General features: G+C 42.7%; 1 protein-coding gene across 5 annotated transcripts in view; it reads right to left on the reverse strand.

The window, feature by feature from the left end:
• ACOT12 (acyl-CoA thioesterase 12) overlaps positions 1-19,166 on the reverse strand; it is a 77,269-nt gene that overhangs the window by 32,872 nt on the left and 25,231 nt on the right. For all 5 annotated transcript variants that reach the window (XM_063963924.1, XM_063963923.1, XM_063963925.1 and 2 more), the window contains 5 exons: positions 18,282-18,401; positions 14,256-14,406; positions 8,372-8,427; positions 5,135-5,198; positions 616-699 (listed from right to left, as the gene is read on the reverse strand). In XM_063963924.1, the coding sequence (XP_063819994.1) occupies positions 616-699; positions 5,135-5,198; positions 8,372-8,427; positions 14,256-14,406; positions 18,282-18,401 (475 nt within the window). The remainder of the gene's footprint in view (positions 1-615; positions 700-5,134; positions 5,199-8,371; positions 8,428-14,255; positions 14,407-18,281; positions 18,402-19,166) is intronic.

A 19,166-nucleotide genomic window follows, 5' to 3' on the forward strand; every position in this document is an offset into this window, starting at 1 on the left:
GTTCATGGGTAATTGGATACCCACCAAAAACTGTTAATAAATAAATCCGTTAAAATTATAATACTATGCATGGGACTAAAAATATATATTTATCTCTGGCTGTTCCTCAGTATATTTGCTTAACTGCAGTAGAGGGTCAGACTTGCATTGAACATGTTTAGGAAGCTGACCACTAGGGTTACAACGCTCCAATACTGAACATGGTGAGGTTGTCATCTTGGCAGGTAACCAGGTAATTAAAAAAAGTTGGGGAGTATTCAATTAGCTCCGACAATTTCAGAGCTATCAAATTCACCACTCTGCATATTCAATTGCAGGCCGTTTTCACCTGTTTAAGGCATTTTCGCCAATGCCCTTTCACTTTTTTTTTTTTTGTGTGAAAAGGCACTTGGAAAAATACTCAACATCAGATTCACCAATTCACATGTTTTTCACTCCTGCTGAACTTTTCACCTAGGTGAAAAAACGTCCCTGCTTTTGAATAGGGCTAATTCCCATTCGTCCTAAAAAAAAAAAAAAAAAAAAAAATCGCGAAAAAGTGCAGGTTTTTTACCTAGGTAAAAAAACGCCCCTAATTGAATACCCCTCTTGGGCTGAAATGAGCTGCAAACTTACATTCTGCATTGTGCTACTCAGCTCCCATCCATCATTAGCAGCAAGGACAGTCAGGGTGGCCACATTATTGTAACCGAGATAGGTCTAAAACAGCAAAAGAGACAACATGGCACACTCAGCTCAAAGTATATAGGTTAAATAATACCACTGGTAAATCTAAGGTATACCTGTTATGGCAGGATACCATTCTCCACATATCACCACACTTCATCAAATCGCCCAGCCACACAGACACCAAAACTCACAGGCCAGCAGTGTGGAATGGATACTTGCATCCCTGCAGCCAATGAGGTGGTAGCGCAGTTGCAGGATGGCTGTATGGTGCCGATAATGTTTCTTTGTGGTATGACGTATACACTATATGTATATGGCTATATTATCTCTATCATACACAAAGCAATCTATCTTTATACACACAATTTTATTGTGTACAGCTACAGTTGAGATGTTGAGATTGCGCTGGCATTAATGGGGATATGCAGTCCCATCGACAACATTATATAGCATCCTGACGGAGTTACATAAATTATTATGAGATCAGCATCACGTCACATATACAGTGCCAATCTACATCTGCATGCATCCATGATCTCTCCCCAGGTAGTTGAGGTTATAATGCAGAACTATTTTAGAATACAGTTCAGAGAAGAAATTGCAGATTTCTTCTGTATTACAATTTGCATACATGCAGACATCCTGGCTGCTTTCTCCGGGAGAGAGCAGCCAGGTTGGCTCAGCAGGGGGGGCGGGGCAGGCCTATGACATGCATAGGGGGCGGTGTGGAGGCGGAACGGGGGCAGTGTGGAGGCGGAATTGAACGGTTACTGTGGCACGTCATTTAAGCCACGCCCCCTGCTCTGTAATGCCGCGATTACTGCCATTGCACAGCAGGGGGCTGTGATGTTAGTGTATTAGAATGCTTAATATTTGTAGACACTCCCTTACTAATATGTGTAAGCCTGAATCTTCAGTGATGGTCCCTGGGACCAGGGGTATGCTGGGAAGTGGGTGGTCCAGTGTGCAGTGTGTCTGGAGTTGGTGATGGAATAAACCGCACAGCAGTAAACTCACATGTCTCTGTGTCCTTATGACTGGATTTACAAACATATGAACAAAACATGGTGTCAGAAGAAGTTTAACTTGGACTGCTAGTGCTCTCAGAGTGTGATAGAATCCTGCAGCAGTCTGCAAGGCTGTGATACTCAGTGTCTGCAAAGCCTGCCGTGTGCTCCTATCTTCAAACAGTGAGTAACCATGGATAAACTAGCTCCTCCAACCGGCATGCTGATGTCTGGTAACTTGTCTGAAAACTGGAAAAGATTTAAGCAAAGGTTTAATATATATCTTGCTGCATGTGGAGCGGATACAGAGGCTGACAAAACGAAGGCATCCATTTTCCTCCATGTGATAGGAGAGGATGTGCTGGACATTTATAATAGTTTTCAGTTTGCTGAGGGGGCAGAATATGGTGCTATCTTCTATAATGCAAAAGTTTGAAGATTACTTTGTGCCAAGGAAAAATGTGACATGAAAGATATAAGTTTTTCACATGTGATCAGAAGTCTGGAGATGGATTTGATCAGTATGTTACAGAGCTGCAATCACTCAGTAAAACCTGTGAGTTTGGTGATTTAAAGGATTCACTGATTAGAGATCGTATGGTCTGTGGAATACCCGATAATGGACATAGAGAGAGACTGCTGAGAGAGCAAGACCTAACACTAGACAAGGCAGTGACTATGTGTAGATCTGCAGAAATAACTAGATTTCAAGCCAAAAAGTTACACAATGAAGCTGATGTACAGCATGTACATGTGGTGCAGAAAACAGAGCCAAGCAAACCTCCATTCTCAAGAATGAAGCAGTCTAAGCCAGAGTCTAATAAGGAAATGTGTAGTAGATGTGGAAATGCTCACAATCCTAAAATGTGCCTGCTTATGGTAAAACCTGCATGAAATGTGGTAGACTTAATCACTTTGCCAAATGCTGTAAAATTAAAAGTGATACCAAAGTGCATGCTGTTAAACAAACAGGAATTATTTGTGGATTGCATTGAACTTTGCAGTGCAGATAAGAAAGAATGGATTGTCCCTTTAACTGTGAACGAGATTGTCATTCCCTTTAAGCTTGATTCTGGCGTGCAGGTGAATTTAATATAATTTCAAGACTATAAGACTTTTAGAGTAAAACCTAAAATTCATCCAGCCAAAGTGAAAGTTACAGGGTGCACTGGGGAGGAAATTCCTGTGAAAGGTACATGCTTAGTGACACTGAAATATAAGGGACAACAGTTTAAAACATCTCTACTCATTGTGGATAAAAATGTGCAACCGATCCTAGGATTAAAGTTCCTGTGAGAAACTAAGCTTGCTAAAGAAAGTTTTTATGGTGACATCACAAGTAGAAGATGACTGCAAATCAATGTTTACAGAATACAGAGACTTGTTTGAAGTTCTAGGTTGTTTGCCTGGAGAGCATAAAATAAATATATAGACACGCAAGTTTCTTCAGTGATACACCCCTGTAGAAAAGTGCCGTTTGCGCTGAGAGAAAAACTGAAACAAGAGTTAAATCGCATGGAAGCCTTGGGTGTGATACAGAAAGTTGATGAGCCTACTGAATGGGTAAGCTCCTTAGTAATTGTTGAAAAGAAAAAATGGACAACTCAGAATATGTCTAGACGCCAGAGATATAAACAAAGCTATTAAACGAGAACATTTCAAACTACCAAGCAGAGATGAAATCATGTCGCAATTTGCGGGAGCAACATGGTTCAGTAAATAGGACGCATCTTCAGGATTCTGGCAAATGAAGCTAGATGAGGCCAGCTCAAAGCTTTGTACATTTAATACACCAGAAGGTCGATACAGATTTATTCGACTACCATATGGAATATTGTCTGCTCCAGAAGTATATCACAAAAAGATACACATGGTTTTTGAACATATTCCAGGTGTTGAAACAATGATGGATGACATTGTCTGGGGATCTACAAAGGAAGAACATGATTCTAGATTGAGACAAGTAATGGAACTTGTCAAGAAAGTGAATCTAAAGCTAAACAAGGACAAATGCGAATTTGGCGTGAATACTTACCTTTATGGGCAACGTGGTCTCGGATCAAGGTGTAAAACCAGACCCAAGGAAAATATCAGCCATAGTGAACATGGAACATCCTAACAACAAAGACGACGTCAGAAAATTCCTAGGAATGATTACTTACTTAGGAAAGTTTATTTCTCAACTCTCTGAATTAAAAGCCTCTCTTAGATGGTTGTTGGACAAAGATAACGTGAGGATGTGTTCCCATGAACAAGAAGAAAGTTGGCAAAACTTGAAACAGATCATTACAGAGCAACCAGTGCTAAAATTCTTTGATCCTGCGAAAAGAATACGAATTTCAGCAGATGCTTCGCAATTTGGCCTAGGCTCAGTGCTGTTACAAGAACATGAGGATACATGGCAACCAGTAATCTATGCATCAAGAGCACTGACAAGTGCTGAAACAAGGTATGCTCAGATAGAAAAAGAACTTCTAGCGATCACATATGCATGTGAGCGATTTCATCAGTTTGTGTATGGTCAAACATTTTACAGTGGAAACTGACCACAAGCCATTGGTAGCTATCATGACAATCATTACATGACTGTCCCATGAGAATTAAACGAATGCTTATCAGACTACAGAAATATGATGTACACTTGCTGTACTGTCCCGGGAAATACATGTAAATTGCTGATACACTTTCTCGTGCTGTGGACAAAAGTGAAGGTTCCAAAAGTCTCATGGATGAAGAGATAGAAGCCTATGTTAATTTGATCGAAAGACCCAAAAAGGGAAATATGCAGACCTGAGAGACTCATTGAAACGTGTTAGATGATGTTCTTAATATGACGTTGTTAATTGTTGCATTGAAGCGTACAGGGCTTATCTTTAAAGAAAAGAGGATGTGATGTTAGTGTATTAGAATGCTTAATATTTGTAGACACTCCCTTACTAATGTATGTAAGCCTGAATCTTCAAGGATGGTCCCTGGGACCAGGGGGATGCTGGGAACTGGGTGGTCCAATGTGCAGTGTGTCTGGAGTTGGTGATGGAATAAACAGCACAGCAGTGAACTCACATGTCTCTGTGTCCTTATGACTGGATTTACAAACATATGAACAAAAAAGGGGCGTGGCTATGATGACGCGATTCAGCACGAATCGCGTCATCGACTGCCCGGACCGCCCACTTTACTCACTAAGTGGGTGGCCAGGCAGGGGAACCTGAAAAAATCGGGAGACTTGCCTGCTTTTCCGGGGCGCCGAGAGGGTCACCCGATTTTCGGGAGCCTCCCAGCCATTCCGGGAGAGTAGGCAAATATGATTACAATGGTAATTGTTTTTCTCTTTTAGTAAAAAAAAAAAAAAAAAAAAAAAAAAATGAAATACACAAAATAAGCAAAACAAAAACAATGAGAAGCTTCATGTGCAACTAGATGTTACTCACAAATTAAGACGGGGTGAAATGTTTTACCTGGTTGCTTTTGTCCCAAGGATGGGAGATTGGCTTTTCTTGCTTATTCAAGAGCATGTACTTTCTAGGAAGCAAGGGGAAATAAAAGTTGCAGAATTCTTTAAATCATATGCATGAAAACACACCAACAAAGTAGCTCATTGGTGGCACACACCTGGCTTCCTTTCCTTACTGTATCTTACTACATTTTCTCTTTAAAACCAGAATAACTTGTGATAATATTTGCAGGAATGGAACTTGCTTCCAATGTTGTTTTGTTGGGGCCGACACTAGATTTTTTTTTTTTGTTAAATGAAGGATATCATGCTTCTCACCAATATTTACTGGCCCCTCCTAGCACCGATGGAGGTGGGAACTCAGGCAGGGCAGCAGGCATTTATAGGAGGAGATTCAAATGTTTGAAAAGTCGGTTGGGTGTCTTTTTTCCTGTCTGTTAGATAGGAAAAACAGACTCCCAACTGACTTTTCAAACATTTGAATCTCCCCCATAGACTCGAGAGCAGTTTTAGTTGGTAGTATCGATTGTAACCTCCTTTTACGGTTTTTAAATTGAAACCAAGCTAATGTATGTGTGGAACCAGCCTTTTACATTTGAGTCATCTCAGGCTCTATGTTCACAGTACTTATCACATATACCCAACGATCAATGATGCATAGGGGGTACTTGCAGAGTAGGCCCCTAGTTAATTGTTTTCCCAGATTAAATAGACAACCTATTATGTAATGTAAGCCAGGCAAATTGGCTTCTTCAAGCTTGTGTTTGTGCACAAAGGGAGGAAAGATATAGTGTGTGTGTGTGTGTGTGTGTGTGTGTGTGTGTGTGTGTGTGTGTGTGTGTGTGTGTGTGTGTGTGTGTGTGTGGGGGGGGACGGTTACTGGGTCCAAAAGCATAAGTGGAAACAAGTTTTGTCCACTGTAACAGGCCATAAATATAGTATCTACTGTAATTGGGATATTATTGAAGAGTGTAGGAAACTGAATAGAATGACTATTAATTGTCACATTAAAATATTTAAATACTTTTAATATGATGTAATTTTCTTTGGTCGCTTAATTTAATTTTTTTTTTTTTAAGAATAACCACTTTTTACCAATTATAAGGTATAAACCGATAAACATTCTAGAAAATGGAGTAGAGAGAATGGCAGTCCTAAATAAAAATTAAAACTAGAGATGTGCGGTGGGCACTTTTTGTGTTTCCTGCTCATATTTTGGATCTGGATTGGTTTTCCAAAACCACCCTCTCGGGTTTTGGTTTTGGATCTGGATGATTTAAAAAATAAATCAAACAACCCAAACCAAACCAACCAACCAACCAACCAACCAACCAACCAACCAACCAACCAACCACAAAAACAGCAAAAATCACAGAATTTGGGGGGTAATTTTGATCCTACGGTATTATTAACCTCAATAACATTCATTTCCAGTCAATTCTGAACACCTCACAATATTTTTTTTAAGGCCAAAAGATTGCACCGGAGGTCACTGGATGACTAAGCTAAGCGACACAAGTGGGCGACACAAACACTTGGCCCATCTAGGAGTGGCACTGCAGTGGCAGACAGGATGGCAGATTTAAAAACTAGGCCCCAAACAGCACATACTTGACAATGTACTTCACTTTAATTTAATTAACACTTGACAATGACTTCTGATGAATGCGCTGCAGGTGACATAAGGGATGATGGTCCAAGGCGGTTAACGTCCTTACACCTACTTATTAAGGATTGACAAAGGAAATGGATGGTTGGACAGCTGTTGTCCGGATTTGTGGAGAAATAATTCCACACCAAAGAGGTGGCTTTTTTGGTATTTTGCCCAGGCATGACAACGGTCTTTTCCATCCCATGGCCAATAACTGTCTCCACTGGTGCATTATTCATACAAACCACATCACCATCAGAATTCTCATTGTCAACTTCCTCCACAGCGCCAGCTACACCCATATCCTCATCCTGGTATACTTCAACAGTGACATCTTCAATTTGAATATCGGAAATTGGACTGTGGGTGCTCCTTCCAGCACTTGCAGAGGGCGTGCAAATGGTGGAATGAGCCACCTCTTCCCGTTCGGTGTTGGGATGGTCAGGCATCGCAACCGCCAACACACTTGGACTCTCCTTGGGGATTTGTGATACCATCTTAGAACGCATCTTCGAACATAGGCCAGGGCCTTAGCCGTTCCTTGCCACTCCGTGTTGTAAATGACATATTGGCATGTCTACATTTCTCCTCAGATAATTTAAATTAATTTTTTGGGGTCATTTTACTGAACTTTCGCTTTTTGGATTTTACATGCGCTCTACTATGACATTGGGTATCGGCTTTGGCGGACGACGTTGATGGCATTTCATCGTCTATGTCATCATGACTAGTGGCAGCAGCTTCAACACTAGGAGGAAGTGGTTCTTGATCTTTCCCTATTTTATCCCTCAAATTTTTGTTCTCCATTATTTTTCTGGAGTTATATAACAATATGCAGCACAGGAGAGGGTACCCCTACACCACACAGGGCAAACCCTGTAAAAATGATTTGGATTAAATATTAATAACTCCTTTATTTGGAGTAAATAATATACAGCACAGAACAGCACCACTGGACTTAACTTATACGGCAGCACAGGACACCACCACTGGACTGATTCAGCACAACACAGCACCACTGGACTGAACTTATGCAGCAGCACTGGACTTAAGGCAGCACAGGACACCACCACTGTGATGGACTGATGCAGCACAAGACAGCACCACTGGAATGATACAAAAGAGCAGGTGACCACTCCATGCGCCACGCCACTTTCCCGCACAGACACTGAGGAGACACGTCCTCTCGCTACACTCTCCAGAACTGAAGTGAAAATGGCAGTGACGCGCGGCTCATTACATGGAATCCAAAACCCGCGAGAATCCGACAGCGGGATGAGGACGTTTTGCCTCGTTCTGGTTTCGGAGTCAGGCGGGGAAACCTGATCCGGGCTCAGGACGTGATGTTCAGGGGAATTCGGTTCTCAGGGAACCGAACCCGCTTATCCCTAAGTAAAACACAATTTCCTTTCATAGAATGTCTCAGATAATATACCTGTCTACTATGCTGTATTGCCAATGTAAATAGAAGATGTAAAGTACAAAAAAATAAATATGATAGGGAATAGTTTACAGTAACTAGTGAATCGCCCATTGGATAGACAGAAACATGAGTGGATAGCCTTCCTATTGTAAGTCTATGTGACGTACCTTGCAACACGTATCTTTCTACGTGCGATGGCTCCATGAAATCTTCTGAGGCTGTCCTATAAAATAGATGAACATGATATTTGATCCAGCTTCCCAAAAGGTCACTTTTTTTTTTTTCTTTCCTAAATAACTTACATTCCCCTCCCCCTCAAAACTACTCTATCTGGTACAAAGCAGATGTTAAGCGCTTGGTACGAAGCTCAGCAAAATACAGCCCCATAAACGTTTTTGGTGTAGCATAAAGTAATCACAGCAGGTGTAGGTCAGAGCTAAAAACAAAAATAACCCTCTATGTTACACGTTCTTAAAAATCAGTCCTCAGGACCCCACGCAGTGCTTATTTAGCAGGTCTCCTCACAGAATCACAAGTGAAATCACTAGCTCCATCTGTGGACCTTTTAAAATGCGTCAGTGAGTCATAAATACAACTGTGCACCTGCTGGGTTACCTGGATAACATTGACTGTTTAGGGTCCTAATGACTGAATTTGATAATGTGTTCTCTATGCCATCAAGAGAGTTTGACAATTCAGCATCAGAGGAAGAGTCATCCAACTTGATAAAAGTAGTCAGGAAAGGAGACTTGACATAAAGAAGCCTATTAATACTACCATTACCAAGACGCTGCAAAGTTTACAAGATGTGAAGATGAACTGTAACGTGCCCAAACACAGAGAAGGGAGCTATATAAGCAAGTCAGTCTACATTAGAGCATATTGTAGTTCTACAGAAGCAAATCCCTCCAAAGGGAACCATCTAAGCATGATAGGTTCTCCCAAGTCATTGTCCTCCAATGCTCAAAATGTTTATGGTATTGTACAAGTAACTGTTTTTTTTGGACCAGTGTGTCAATAGGTGAAAAAAGACAATTACAATAATACTAATAATACCTAATAACCCAATGTTGCTGCTCTTTAATTATTAAACCTGTTCAGAAAGTCAAAATAATTGCTTATTTGTTTATACAGTAGGTACCACAAAGAAACCATTGCAAACCTTCCCTCCGAAGGACGTGGAAATAAGCTGGATACTAAACCAGCTGCCACTCAGAGAAGATGCCGGGATCCATAATTCACATTACAGCAAGAATGTATTATTATGCACTTAGAAAATACTTTGTTTTACCACTTTATTAAGAATGAGAACTGCAGCACTTTATGGTTAGATTTATACAGGGCATGGCTTTCAACACAACAGCTGAGGAGGACATTAGGGAAATTAGCAGCGAGAGATGCGTGACTTACCAGATATACAATATTGGGGGGGGGGGGGGGGGGGGGTATGACATGTGGGCTAATGGGCATTGTAAAATAATTAATACACCTTTATGTACTATTCTCCAACCACTGCATATTGTATACAACTATCTGACCATGTAGGAGAACCTTTTGTATACATGGGAATGAAATGAAATCTGATTTTTACAAATGTCTAATTATCTTAATTTTTATACACACTCTACAATAAGTCCCTAACACTCTAGGCAATACTGGGCCCCCATTCCCATGCAATACATGGTCCCTTATTAATGAAACAAAAAATGCATACACTTTGCTTGAGAGTTACTTGTTGAGCAAGCTTCCCTATATCCCCTTGTGGCGATTTAGTGATCATATACAGGGCAATTTGCTGAGACACTAATGTTATCACTTTACTTACAGGTTGGACCTTGCCACACATGTATACAGTGGAAAAGTTGCTATACATCATCACTGGTGCCGAGAAGTGTGGGGGGTACTAATTACCCAGGCCCGGACATTCTGGAGGGGCCTGGGTCTGCACCCCCTTGAGTATACTTACCTTGATCTGGGAAGCAAGACCCTCCTCCTTTGCAGCGACATCTTCCCACTGACAACTTTGGAAAGATGACGCTGCACAGTGAAACTAAGACTCATGTGCCACTCTCCCAAATCCCCCTTCACGGCCCTGCAATTACTTTTTATAAGCATTTTTTTGTATGGAACATGGCCACGCCCCTTGTTTAAGAGACGCCCCCATGCAGGCGCTGCTCTCTATGGCTCTGGTGATCATCACCAGCTCCAACAGACTGGAGAGGGATCTCTCCAAGTAGGTTGCTCCAATAAGGTAAGTGGGCTACTGCCATCTTCAAGCTAACTTTTTGTGAGATTGTAGTGTAGACCCAATAACGCTGCCCTAATAGAAAACTATGGGGATGGCTGCTGCAAGCAATGGATATTGGAGAACAGGAGATAACTCCTACATCCTGCTTTGTACCTTTTGTTAAATAGATACATAATTCTGCCTAACGTGAAAATTGACTTTGCTGTAAGTTTTAAAGGACAGAATTCAATAAATAAATAAGCTCCTAGGAGTACTCAGAATTGTTTTCTAATAAACAGCGGGATGTAATAGAGTCCGAGATCTCGGGAGGGATGCCGGACGATCTTGAACATTTTTTTATAGGGGCAATTACTTACAAGGCATGATTTCGTCTTGTAAGCATTTGCCCCTTTAAAAAACATCAGAGATCGGTCGGCATCCCGCACCTGCGGTGATCTTAGATTCCATTACATCCTGACGAAAGTGCCAGTTTTCCCGCACAGGTTGCAATTTGCACTGTAGTTAATCTGCAGTTTCTCTCCTGTTTAGACATAACTTCACATAAATACTTAAAACCTGAATGTTGTGCTTCTGCCATAGGTGCCCTTTTCTAATGCCCTTATACGCCGCTTTCCATAAGAAAGACAGAAGGAATTTTACAGTATATCCATGGTTGGAATTTAAACTACTAGGCTGTGTCAGAAATACATTTAGAGGCAAGGCTTATGGAGTGTTCCCTTTTTAGGATACGATTTGTGTATCTCCATAAGATGTAAGGGGTGGAGTTTGTGGACTGAGTCTGTGGTTTATAATAGTGATTTTCTGGTTGGGTCCCTTTTGAAGGCCCTGAAGGCCTGGGATTACCATAACTCCTTTTTATTTTATGGATTGTTTCTTCTTCTAACTTCTGTGGCTGCCTGTTTCTTTCAAGTACTGCCACAAGCTGCCTCTGTTTCACCACATAGCAGGCCCGTAGCCACAGTAACTAGCATGACAACCCTGCCCTGGACATCTATGTACTGTGATTGGAAGCTCAGCAACGCGCTGCTACCAACCTACCAATTACAGCAGAATAATCTTCTTAGACAGCACTAATCTGCAAAGGAAAAGGGAAGGTGCAGCACCTTGGCTGCTAGAACTCTCCCCAGACTCCAATAAAGATCACAATGTTAAGTACACACATAGCGCCAGATGTACCAAGTCGTAAAAAGTGATAAAAGGGGTCTGTTCATGAAGCAGTGAAAAAAAAAAAAGAGTGGAGATGTGAGCCAGTGGAGAGGTTGCCCGTGGCAACCAGCTTTTAAGAATCATGTATCAACTAGTGATGAGCGGGTTCGGTTCCTCAAGATCCGAACCCCCCCGAACTTCACCTATTTTACACGGTTCCGAGGCAGCCTCGGATCCTCCCGCCTTGCTCGGTTAACCCGAGCGCACCCAAACATCATCATCCCGATGTCGGATTCTCGCGAGATTCGTATTCTATATAATGAGCCGCGCGTCGCAGCCATTTTCACTCGTGCATTGGAGAGGATAGCGAGAGGACGTGCGGCGTTCTCTCAGTTTCTGTGTTCAGTGTGCTTGCAAATATCTGTGCTCAGTGTGCTTGCAAATATCTGTGCTCAGTGTGCTTGCAAATATCTGTGCTCAGTGTGCTTGCAAATATCTACGTTCTCTGCCTGAAAAACGCTCCATATCTGTGCTGCATTGTAGTATATAGTAGGAGGACAGTGCAGAATTTTGCTGACCACCAGTGTATATATATATAGCAGTACGGTACAGTAGTCCACTGCTCTACCTCTGTGTCGTCAAGTATACTACAAAAAGTTCAGTAAAATGACCCAAAAATCAAAATTAAAAGCATCTGATGAGAAGCATAAACTTGCCAATATGCCATTTACAACACGGAGTGGCAAGGAACGGCTGAGGCCCTGGCCTATGTTCATGGCTAGTGGTTCAGATTCACATGAGGATGGAAGCACTCATCCTCTCGCTAGAAAACTGCAGTGCCACTCCTAGATGGGCCAGGTGTTTGTGTCGGCCACTTGTGTCGCTTAGCTTAGTCACACAGCTACCTCATTGCACCTCTTTTTTCCTTTGCATCATGTGCTGTTAGGGGACTATTTTTTAAATCTGCCATCCTGTCTGACACTGCAGTGCCACTCCTAGATGGGCCCGGTGTTTGTGTCGGCCACCTGGGTCGCTTAGCTTAGCCATCCAGCGACCTCAGTGCAAATTTTAGGACTAAAAATAATATTGTGAGGTGTTCAGAATAGACTGGAAATGTGTAAATTATGGTTATTGAGGTTAATAATACTATGGGATCAAAATGACCCCCAAATTCTATGATTGAAGCTGTTTTTGAGGGTTTTTTGTAAAAAAACACCCGAATCCAAAACACACCCGAATCAGACAAAAAAATTTCAGGGAGGTTTTGCCAAAACGTGTCCGAATCCAAAACACGGCCGCGGAACAGAATCCAAAACCCGAAAAATTTCTGGTGCACATCACTAATATCAACTGCTTTCTATAAAAAATTATATGCAGCAGCTAAATGTTTGCCATGGGCAACTTCTCCACTTTTGTCATTGCTTCATGAATAGACCCCCTTGAACCAGCCAATCAGCTCCTAACTGCCATGTCAAAGGCCCTGTATGAAAAAGAACAGTTAGGAGCTGGTTGGTTGGCACTTTATCACTCTCCACTTTGCCACTTTTTAAGGCTTAGTACATCTGGCCCATAGTGTTATATTGGAAAGATACAAAGGAATCCATTTCGGCAGGCACGATCAGTGGACTGAGGGGTGACATGCCAGCGGTTTGCCAAGTGCACTATGGCGTTTTGATCCGGCTCTGTATGCAAACCATAATTATAGACAATCAGGGAACGCCAGCATTTTTATACAAGACCCTGACCATGCTGGGGTGTTATGTCCTTGTTTAAGGCATGTAAGAAAGGGGTGGTCTTCAGTTTGCTGGCTGTTGGGATCCCAGCGCACAGTATACCGGCGCTGGAATCCCGACACCTTTTCTTTCTCTTGGGGGTCCACGACCCCCCTGGAGGGAGAATGGATAGCGTAGCGCGCCACCGTGCCCGCAGCGTGGCGAGTGCAGAGAGCCCGCAAGGGGCTCATTTGCGCTTGTCCAGCTGTCCGTATGCCAGCGGTCAGGATTCCAGCGCTGGTATGCTGCCCGCCTGAAGCCCGGCCACCGGCATACCATACTACACCCGTAAGAAAGGGTTGCTTTCAGTATGCTTGGTGTACCGCACTCACATTTCCATTATGTGTGTCCCCAACCCATATTATACAGGAATGGATGGGAAAACAGAATCCACAACTGTGTGATATTTATATACATTCTGACCTCAATAGGATCAGACTATTACTAATCACTAAGCAAGAAAAAAAGACATTTGTTTCCCCCAGCACCCTGAATGATAACCGTAACAAGGATATAAATTCCACATAATAATAGAATTCAGAGATCTTCGTTACACATATTTGCGCAAATGTGTTTATTACTAATCACTTGCAGCCACTAGAATGACTCTGCACATACAAGGGAGTAACCAAGCGATAAAGCCAAGGGGAGAACACGTGTTCTGTGTTACAACATTCTATTTTTACATGGATTTTGTGCCAACTTGCCATAGGGTATTGAACATATCATCTGAAGGTCTTTGATGGCAGCACATTGGTTTAATCTTTGCACCTTTTGATAGCAGAGTTTACCTTGGTTTATGATGGGATAATTAAGCAGGGAGTAATCTCAGGATACAGACAAATGTGATTTAGCTGTGCAGGAAACATGCCCTGTTGATCTCACCTTTGTGGTGGCTTTGACTCTGGGGAACACTATGTACTCGTTGCTGACATCCAGGGCTTGGTAAATCAGGAAGGCGCTGTTAATGTGTCGTGACTTACACTCTGACCACTCCCCGCAGTTATACGCTTCCACGCGGACACCCACCTCCACACTGCAACAGGCACAAGTTGTATTAGGATTGATACTTCCAGATCTACTTTAACAGCCCAAAAAAATATTGTTACCACTGTATCAGATTTCCAGGGATAGCCCAAGTTTGTAAACATTTGTCCACAAACGTTTTTCATCCTGGCTTTGCAATATACTTCAGGTATAAAAACTTATTTTTGACAGATGCAATTCTCACCATTTATGCCTTTTTCTGTAGGTCTTATAAAGTAAATATATATTGAAGAGACGTATTAAAAAGGGAGGCAGTCAATTTACCGGCTGTCAGGATATGGACGCCAGAATCCCGACACCCGGTGAAATACCGTCAGTTGGAATCCCGACCACCGTCTGAAATCTTCACTTGGGCAATAGTCCACGCCACCACCCGAGGGGGAATATTAACCGGTCACCATAGCGCGGCGAGTGCAGCGAACCCATGAGGGGACATGCTTCGCTCGCTGCTGTTATCCCAGCTGTCGGGATCCCGGCGCCAGTCTCCTGACCGACGGGATTCCAACAGCCGGGATATCATACTGATCCCGTATTAAAGTGTACGTTTAAGAACACTAGTCTGAACAGCCGTGTCCTATTATTACAGTTGTACAACTGGACTAAGGACACACAGCCAACATATATCTTATCTGAACATTTACCAGATACATCCCCTATATACACTGGTGAAGGGTTTATTGATCCATCAGCCTCTTCAGGTCTACTTTGTGGATATTACCCTTGAACACAGGAGGACCACAAGTGTTCCCAATTTCCCTTGCTAAAGTTTAAAATCATGCACTTGTGTCTCAAAAATGCAAAGGCTAAATATAGTATTAATGGCACTATACTAGAAACTACTGAGGAGGAAAGGGATCTGGGAGTCACTATTTCAGGTGACTTAACGGCAGGTAAGCAATGTAACAAAGCAATGATGAAGGCTAGTCAGATGCTTGGCTGCATTGGGAGAGGAATCAGCAGCAGAAAGAAGTAATAATGCCACTGTATAGTCATTGGTACGGCCTCATCTAGAATACTGTGTTCAATTCTGGACGCCATATCTTCAAAAGGATATTAATACATTAGAGACTGTACAAAGAAGGGCATCTAAAATGGTGCATGGCCTACATCACAAAACATACCCAGAAAGACTAAAAAATCTCAATATGTATAGTTTGGAGCAGAGACAAAAACTTTTAAATATATCAAGGGTTTTAACAAAGTCCAGGAGGGAAACATTCTCCAAATGAATGCATGGGATAGACCTAAGGATTTCTTTACAAAGAATTAAGGATCAAATAAGGTTGGAGATAAAAATATGGTGACAAAAAAAAAAAAAAAAAAAAATGGGCAGACTAGATGGGCCAAGTGGTTCTTATCTCCCGTCAAATTCTAATTCAAACTTGGAATAAATACAGGCAAGCGTTCTGTTATGTGGGATGCATGAAGTTTCTGGTTTCTCAGATAAAGCATTGTCCTGTAACTTGGCATGCAAAAATGTAAAATCACTCCTTTCACCAAACTGGCATTCACTAAGTCATCAAATGGTCTAGCCGGGCTCCGTAGAGTGACTACCAAAGGAAAAAAAACTCTTCGCAACAATTTCAGAACAGAGGTGACATCACTGCGGCTTACTTGGAAGCAACAATGATGTATTTATATGGTAATGCAGCAGGCGGCGTCTGATATATGTAGACGCCTCCTGCTTGCATTCGTTATCCAGGCTGCATCCTAGGAAGCAGCATCAATCATCTGCGACACCATCAGCTAGCTGTGTGACCCATGGGGTCTTACAAGCCGGCTGCCACAGCTGCAACCAAGAGGCCAGGGAATCTCAGTCGTTTAACGGAGATTCTGGCCTTGGCACTACCCCATAATGGCGGCAACACCTCAGTTTTGGGAACTGAAGCCGTTGCCCCCCTTAAACAGCTGCAGACTTTTGTTTTCTTGATGTCTGCAGCCATAAAGCATTCAGCATCGCAGGACCCATACTGCACATGCACAGCACGGGTCCTGCGCATGCTCAAATGACTGAATATAGTACTTTGCATCATGCAACTGATCCTTCCGGACTCAAATTATGCCCGATGTGCGGGTGCAGGGGCGTAGCCAGAACTTTGTGGGCCCCATGGCAACATCTTGAAGGGATCTCTGTACCAATGCTTCTAGAGAGAGACCTCTCTGCAGTAGTTGTTAATGTTATGCCCCATAGTAGTACCCTAATTAACTTTATGAACCATAGTAGTGACCTAGTTCACATTATGTCACATTGTAGAGCTGCCAGTACACATTATGAAACACGGTACCTCCAATTCACATGATGACATTATGGGGGAGATGTACTAAGCCTGAAAAGTGATAAATATCACTGTGATAAAGCACCAGCCAATCGGCTCCTAACTGCCATGTTACAGGCTGTGTTTGAAAAATGACAGTTAGGAGCCGATTGGCTGATACTTTATCACAGTGATATTTATCACTTTTCAGGCTTAGTACATCTGGCCCACAGTGTCACATTACAGTGCCCCAGTTCATAATATGCCCTACTATAGTGTCTCCACTTTATATTGTGGCACAAAAAAAGTTACCCATTCAATATTACGTAACATTTTAATGCCCTCAAGTTCATTTTATACCACATTATTATGAGTAGGTCCAGGGCATAACTTGATATAGTGTAGATCCCATGGCAAAAGTTTGTAAAGGCCCCTGTGTACCACCCATTGCAGAAAACTATGTAACAAATGTAACTTTGACAGGCAACATGGCTCTCGCTCAGCTCTGGGCCCCGTAGCAGCTGCACTCCCTGCATCTATGGTTGCTACGTCTTTGTGCGGGTGTTAAATTACATAAAATACAGTATTTGTTTCCTTTTCTCATTTCTGGATAACATGTTTGCAGTTAAGACAGCCCTTATCTGCAGTGGCGCAGAGAGGGGGGAGAGCTGGTGCTCTTTACCTGTGTCTATTAAAGGGTCCCGCTGCCCTCCCTCTTTGGCACTGCGGTCAGCCGCATGTCAAGTGGGGAGAAAAGCCTGTCCGCGCTGCAGCAGTCTCTCTCCCAGCCCACCGGCAGGCAGACCTCTCTCCAATGATGAAAGGAAGGAGAGCGATCACGTCCTCCCATCCGCTGCCCACCTATTCTGACACAGGAGCCCCACCGACCGTGCGGCGCCCGCCTGCTTTGCAGTCGCATGCAAGTTATTTATTTACTATTTTCAATACAGCAATTTCCATTTCTATTTTTTTAAATTAGCCATTACGGGAATCAGTCAAGATCCCGGCTGTCGGGATCCGGGCAATCAGAATACAGACACTGGAATCCCGATACTATTCTGAATGCAGGCACCGGCATCCAGAATGGGTGCACCATCCTGGCGCCAGAATCCCGACAGTCAGGATGCTGAATGAAGAGACACCGCAGCGCAAGAGGGGTGAGCTGCTGGGGGAAGGGTGGGGTGTGTGTATTAGGTTTAGGCTGCGCCCCGGGGAGTTAGGGTTAGGCTGTGGGGAGGCTAGTTAGGGTTAGGCACCCCCCTCGGAGGGTTAGGCTAAGGCACCTTCGGGGGTTGGTTAATGTTAGGCACCAAGGGCGAGGTTAGAGTTAGGGGGGTGGGGAGGGGGGAGAATACCCCTTACTCACCTCTGTCTGCTTTTTCATCTGCGGGATCCCGGCCTCTGTATTTCGAACGCTGGGACCCTGTGTGCCAGGATCTCATACTGATCCCGCTATTACTTCAATTTCAGTCAAGATCTTTGTTTGCAGAACATTTTTAGATGCTAAATATTGAAGACAAAGTCTCTAGAAAACCGGCTAATTTCATACATATTACATTTTAAAAGCACAACTTTAGTGATCAGAATTCACTGCTCAATATTCAGTTACCTTTTCTGAAAGGTGTTATTTACAACCGCCCGAAAAACCAGCCGATCCCCTACAGTGGAAGGGCCCCTAAACTTGAACATGTCGACGGATTTCAGAACTGCGTGTGTACGACACAGGCGGCTGCATGGAACAAAGAGAAAATGATAAGAGTCATGCGTGCTATTCTTAGGATTGATCATTTAGAAGAAGACTGACAACTGGCTCATGAGATGCCTCTGACCCATCAGCAAATCATCTTATTTCCAACCATGGATTCTATTCTAATATTTTAGTATAAATAGAACGCAAATGTTTACATAGAAAAAGATATGTACAGTGTAAGAAACAGAATAGTTTCACCCATTATGCTGAAACCGTAAGGGACTGAAATAAATACAGGAAAATGCACAACACTACGGTAAATTATAAGAATATAATAGGCCACCGAGGAGTTCTGCGACTATATAGTAGGGAATTTATCAAACCCAAAAGGAGAAGTTGAGAAGTTGACTATAGCAACCAAATCTGATTATTTTATCTATCTAGTACATTTTAGAAAATGTACAGTATGATTGGTTACTTAGGGAACTTCTTCAGGTGTCATCTTTAGAAGTCTTCATATATCTCCCTCTATGATGCTCTTAAACTAGTCACAAATCTCTGGCGTCTTTTAATAGCACGAGCATCTTGTAGCAGTTTATACTTACAGTCACAATGGGGGTGAGTTTTAAATGTCCGTACTCTGGACCACAACATCCAGACAGTGAGAATCCCGACAGGACTTCCTAACCCTCCCTTCCCCGCAGCCTAAACCTAACCCCCACCCTGCCATAAGGACAGGTCTGTTGCACATTTGTTGGCTTAGATAGATTTTCCTGTTGGCTCTCTTCTGTACTAAATGGCCAA

Source organism: Pseudophryne corroboree, chromosome 1 (assembly GCF_028390025.1).
Source record: "Pseudophryne corroboree isolate aPseCor3 chromosome 1, aPseCor3.hap2, whole genome shotgun sequence".
NCBI classification, from domain to species: Eukaryota; Metazoa; Chordata; class Amphibia; order Anura; family Myobatrachidae; genus Pseudophryne; species Pseudophryne corroboree.